The 4,969-nt window shown below is 38.3% G+C and overlaps 2 protein-coding genes across 2 annotated transcripts in view; both read left to right on the top strand.

Annotated features, from left to right (window-relative positions):
• Positions 1 to 1,007, top strand: part of smg9 (SMG9 nonsense mediated mRNA decay factor) — an 8,367-nt gene extending 7,360 nt beyond the window's left edge. Inside the window, exon 13 of the mRNA XM_046044206.1 lies at positions 409 to 1,007. Coding sequence (XP_045900162.1) covers positions 409 to 487 — 79 coding nt within the window. The 3' untranslated portion in view covers positions 488 to 1,007. The remainder of the gene's footprint in view (positions 1 to 408) is intronic.
• An 804-nt stretch (positions 1,008 to 1,811) lies between these two features.
• On the top strand, positions 1,812 to 3,243 carry LOC123967895 (urokinase plasminogen activator surface receptor-like). The gene is made up of 3 exons (XM_046044238.1): positions 1,812 to 2,176; positions 2,588 to 2,698; positions 2,813 to 3,243. Exons 1-3 carry the CDS (start codon positions 2,056 to 2,058, stop codon positions 3,013 to 3,015), a joined length of 435 nt encoding a protein of 144 aa, XP_045900194.1. The 5' UTR covers positions 1,812 to 2,055; the 3' UTR covers positions 3,016 to 3,243.
• The last annotated feature ends 1,726 nt before the right edge of the window (positions 3,244 to 4,969 follow it).

Below are 4,969 nucleotides of genomic sequence, written 5' to 3'. Positions count from 1 at the left end.
TTTTTGATTTGCAGCTCCTCTGAGTTGATCTTGGCCTTCTCTTTTTCATCTGGACAGAGTGGCGCGCAGAGAGAGAGAGAGAGAGAGAGAGAGAGAGAGAGAGAGAGAGAGAGAGAGAGAGAGAGAGAGAGAGAGAGAGAGAGAGCTTATTATGGGGAGAAAACTGGTAGTTCTATGTAAAATCAGATGTTGAGCACCCCCATATCGCCAAAATTGCATGATCCTTGTTTCGCTGCCAAGGTTCGACTGTGAGATTGACAGTCGAATTAGGCTCCGCCCATCGAAGCATCAAATCTTCGACTATTCGGGATCAGCCCTAAAATATACATATTTACACACCCAGTTTTATTCTTTAAACATCATTGGTTTCATGGTGAATACAATTTATGGACTGTTGTGTTTTTACAGGTTCCACTACGCAGCTCGTATCTGGGATGGGGTAAAAAAGTCCTCGGCCCTCTCCGAATACAGCCGCCTGCTCTGCTGAGACCTCGGTTGAACTGCTGTATTATTTTATTGCTGTGCAAGCTCTTATGTCCCATAATCAGGTCACATAAAGAGGAATGTGTCTTTGAAAGACCGTGGTTTGCACCCTACATCAGGGACGAGGGAAAGTTGAAGCCCAGTCAGTGGTGAAGGGCAGATATGTGTGGTGGTGTTGGTGACACCAACTGCTCTCAACAGACTTTGGTGGGAATCCACTCTCACTGCTCCATGTCAGATAGTTGTGCATTCTCGCCCCTAGGGAAATGTAATGATCGAATTGTCACAGCTGCACCCTGTACCGCAGTGGTGAGAAAGACAGAAATTTTTACGCATTTTTTACTTTGGATGTCATGATTAACTGTGATATTGCAACTGTAGTTTTGGGTGAACAGATGTTGCATATGTGTTTTCTGAGAACATATATATCCTGTAAGTTTTTTTTTTTTTTTTATTTTCATCAATAATTCATCAATAAAAGACTAATCACTAATTACTCAGAAATAAAAGGAAGCTTGTGAAAACGTTTTTATGTGTGGTTCTTAAGCTGCATAGTGCTTTTCGTTGCACAGGTTTGTTGTTTTCAAGAAAATGTTTTGTATTACATTTTTTGATATCTAGCTTCTGAAATAGCTCAACAGACTGAAAGTATACATGCTGTATATCTTACCCAACTATATAGTAAGTGCTTGCAAGAATGGGTGATGTTTACCATGCTGACCTACCTCAAAAAAACTTTTCAAGGTAGAATGGAAGGCCTTTTAACAGTCAAATTGTGTCTGCCTTGTCTGGGAGCTGAAGTTAACCCTGAAACAAATCCCAGAACTGAATCTTAACCTAATCCTGGGTAGTGTGCCTCTTCTCAAGAGCATGTTTCTATTGTTGAACTTATTTATTCTAAGGCTTCTGTGCAACTATTATTAGGTTAACTGGGTGATTATATATAAAAACATACAGTCGATACCATGATATTAATTGCACTTTTGTGAATATACTGCATGTAAAAAGTATGAAAAAAAGTGATAACGACAGATCAGTTTTAGTTAAACTGTAATCTTTTGTCACAACAGAAAGAGAAATGGGGGAGTTGTCTGAGGATGAAGGCAACGCCTTCTCAGGAGAGCTTCTTATAGCCGTAACAGATCAAACTAAAATTCAGTTGTATTCTGCCATCACACAATGTTAATCTCCTTACACAGATTTTTTTGATTGTGCTTCTCCATAAAGGCAAGTTTTTGATCTATTTCTTTTTTCTTTTTTAAAATTTGCTCTTTAAGAAAAGATGGATTATTATTTAAAATTAATTTACTTCAGAGTTTAATTTGTTAAACTTATTTTATCCACCCCTTGGGGAAAAAAAGCTGATGTTTTTGACATATCTAAGTTTTGTGTTTCATCAGCCTACACTGCTGACCACTTGAAGTGGTCTGCAGTGTAGAGCGCTGAGAGTCCTTTTATATACAGGTGAGGTATTTTGTGGTGCATTGTTTTTATTGTAAAACTGCTTTGCAAGGCTCAGTTTAAAAAGCTTATTCTTTTACTGCAGGGGGTTCGAAAGTTGCTGATCTCAACATGAAATCGTGTGCTTTGGCTGAAGAGTGTTTTGAGGGCTCAGTCCACTTTGGAATCAACAGAACCGTCTTTGCCAGCAAGTGTTGCACCTCCGACCTCTGCAACGCCCAGCCTGCCACTGGTAACTTACCTTTATGTTTATATCTTCTATTGGTATTTAAATTTTGATGTGTCTTTGCACTCAGAGCTGTTTTTGTTGAAAAACTGGCGTCTAGTTGCATGCGCAAAAACTGTTTAACATTTAAAAACTACAAGTAGCAAGTGAAAACCCACAACTGTGAGAAAGAGAAAGAGAGAATCTCCAATCATGTTCTTAATCATGTTCCTGTATTTTGGCATAACTCTTTACATTTTGTATGTATGTTCATTTAAAGGCTGTTAAACTTGACAGCAGGGAAACGCCACTAAATGTCCACAGCCTGCTTGAGAAAAAACCTTTGAAAAAGGCCCTTAGAAAAAGATAATTGCAGTCACCCCTCCACCCCCCTCTACCTCTCCAAACAATATGAACAATATATGTTCTATGTTACAGAACCCAGTAAATCCAATCCCAATGGTAAAAAGTGCTTCAGTTGTGAAAGTAAAAAGTGCACCGCAACTCTAAACTGCGAGGGGAATGAGGACCACTGCATCTCAGCAGCAGGTAACAGGCCTATGACATTAAACATCTTTCCTCAGCTCAGAGGGAAACTTTGTGATTTTACTTGATGTATTAAAACCTAAAGCTCAGACATTAACATTATTTTCATTCTCTCAGTGAACACAGGAGGTGTACAGACTAACGTGAAGGGCTGTGCTTCTAAGCAGATCTGCTTAAATATGGCAAATTCACAGATTTCAGGAGCCATTGGAGCGGAAATTAGCTGCTGTCAGGGTGACTTCTGCAAAAGTGCCAGCAGCACATGTGCTGGTCTTCTGCTCCTGGTGGCACCGTTGTTGTCTTTGGTCATGTTCTCTTAACTGGTGGAGTTGCCAGCATCACTGCTCAGCGTTTCCTCTCATCTCTGTATGGCCTCTTAGTGCTCCCACACCTTTTTTTTAATATCCTTTCAAGCGACTAGTGAGGAAGTAGAAAGTTTAGCATTTTCCTTAGTCTCGTGCCTCTTACAGATTTAACCTGCTTATTTTCTTTTTTGCTTGTTGCCTACAAAGATCGCATTGAATAGCTCTTTGTTTTTTCTTAAGTAACACGAGGAAAATATAAAATAAACTGTTTCTGTTTTTAATTGTTTTTAAAGTTTTCAGAAATATTTTGATGTTACTGATGAAAAGCAAAATAAATATATTTCTATGTATTTCTGTGATCTTGTCATCATGTTTCAGTCTCCTTTAAACTATAAAAATGCAAAATGTGCTCCTGAGATTTATTATAGGGGAGAGCGGGGTATGTTGCACTTTTCACACTGTCTAATATTTGCTGAGCACCGTACATCGATGGTACAAATGTCATACCAAATGAAAGAATGAAGTCTAGGGAAGAAGTTTTGTATTCATTACGTCTTCCTATCTTATCTCATTATGGAGCTTCAGACGGTTGAATAGAGAGAGTGCACTTGTGACAATTTTCCCCATCGGTAGGTAAGTTGTCACACTGGATTATCAAACAGTTAGAACACTTAATTGTGAATATTGATTTCAATTTCATATTGTAACCAGAACTAAAAAATAAAATCCATCAACAATCAAGCCTAGAAAATTTGGAAAATAAATAATTTCATTAAAAACAAAAATGTTGGCAGAGCACACTGTAACCTCTTTACTTTGAACTTTAAAATCAAATGTTCTCTGGAGTGCAAATAGATCTATGGTAGTTGAATGTAATGTTGCAGATAACTTGCTTAAATGTTTAACTTCTTAACTAAACAGATGGTGTTAAACTTAGAATAAGTCCTTAGCTAAAATCCTTAGCTGTGCTTCTGATTGATTTGTTCTTCAACTACACCTGCCTGACTGCCTGTAACATTATGTCAGGTATTGTACTGTCATTCTCTGTCTTCTGTTGGTAATTTTCTTCCTTCCTTCAAAAACACATTCCTCCTTGCAATTACAAATTAATTACAAGCTTGTTATATGTGTTTATTTGTACTGGGGGAACTAATCACATGTGACGACTTGCCCCAAAGTCATTGAGACAATTTGCCCCAAACTGACATGTGTGCTAATGTTGGCTAAATCTCAAGGTTAGCTTAACATAGCACTTCAGCTGAAGTATCAAAAGACACATTATTGTCTCTTCTACTTTGTGCAAAGTTATCATTTTGAACATTCACACCAAATAAGGATGGAATACAGAAAATGTAAAGTGCAAGTGTTTTACTTTTGAAGCCAAAAAATAAAACAATTGTGCTCACCTCAGATTAGAGTGACCTTATGAACATAGAAAAATGGCTATTTGATTTTTGTGATAGAGCCTCTAGTGTTGGAGTTATGAGCAGTGTGACAACTTACACATGAGACAACTTACCCCGCTCTCCCCTACTCAGTTTTAAAGTAGGTTCATGGAATTGTTTACAACAAGGCGTTCTGCTCAAGATTCATGATGAGCAAACTGCTCATCTATTCATGACCAGCCACTAAACTCTGTTAACTTAAATGTTTACTTCAATGTCAGTTATTATGGGCTGCATCCCACTGTGACAGAAGGTCACAAAGGGCCACGTCTGATTCAGCCCCACAGTATGTAGGCTGCTTGCTGATTCCAGACTCTGATTTCGGGTTGAAGGCATCCCTGAAGTTGTGTGAAAAGTTTTATGTGATTAAACACTTCAGACATGTGTCCTAAAACATTTCAATATACAATAAATGCAGTAATTCAGTCTTGGCAACAATTGGCAGTTTGTATAAGGCACAATATGAGCCACAGAGAATGTGAATTCTTTATTATTTTATGGGGGGGGGGGGGGGGGGGGGGGGA

This window comes from Micropterus dolomieu, linkage group LG03 (genome assembly GCF_021292245.1).
Source record: "Micropterus dolomieu isolate WLL.071019.BEF.003 ecotype Adirondacks linkage group LG03, ASM2129224v1, whole genome shotgun sequence".
Lineage (NCBI taxonomy): Eukaryota > Metazoa > Chordata > Actinopteri > Centrarchiformes > Centrarchidae > Micropterus > Micropterus dolomieu.
This window is presented reverse-complemented; position numbering and strand designations above follow the sequence as displayed.

Coding starts and splice junctions, on each gene's coding strand:
- LOC123967895 (XM_046044238.1), top strand. CDS start 2,056: ATGAAATCGTGTGCTTTGGCTGAAGAGTGTTTTGAGGGCTCAGTCCAC. Junction 2,177..2,587: donor CAACGCCCAGCCTGCCACTG/GTAACTTACCTT, acceptor TCTATGTTACAG/AACCCAGTAAATCCAATCCC. Junction 2,699..2,812: donor CCACTGCATCTCAGCAGCAG/GTAACAGGCCTA, acceptor TCATTCTCTCAG/TGAACACAGGAGGTGTACAG.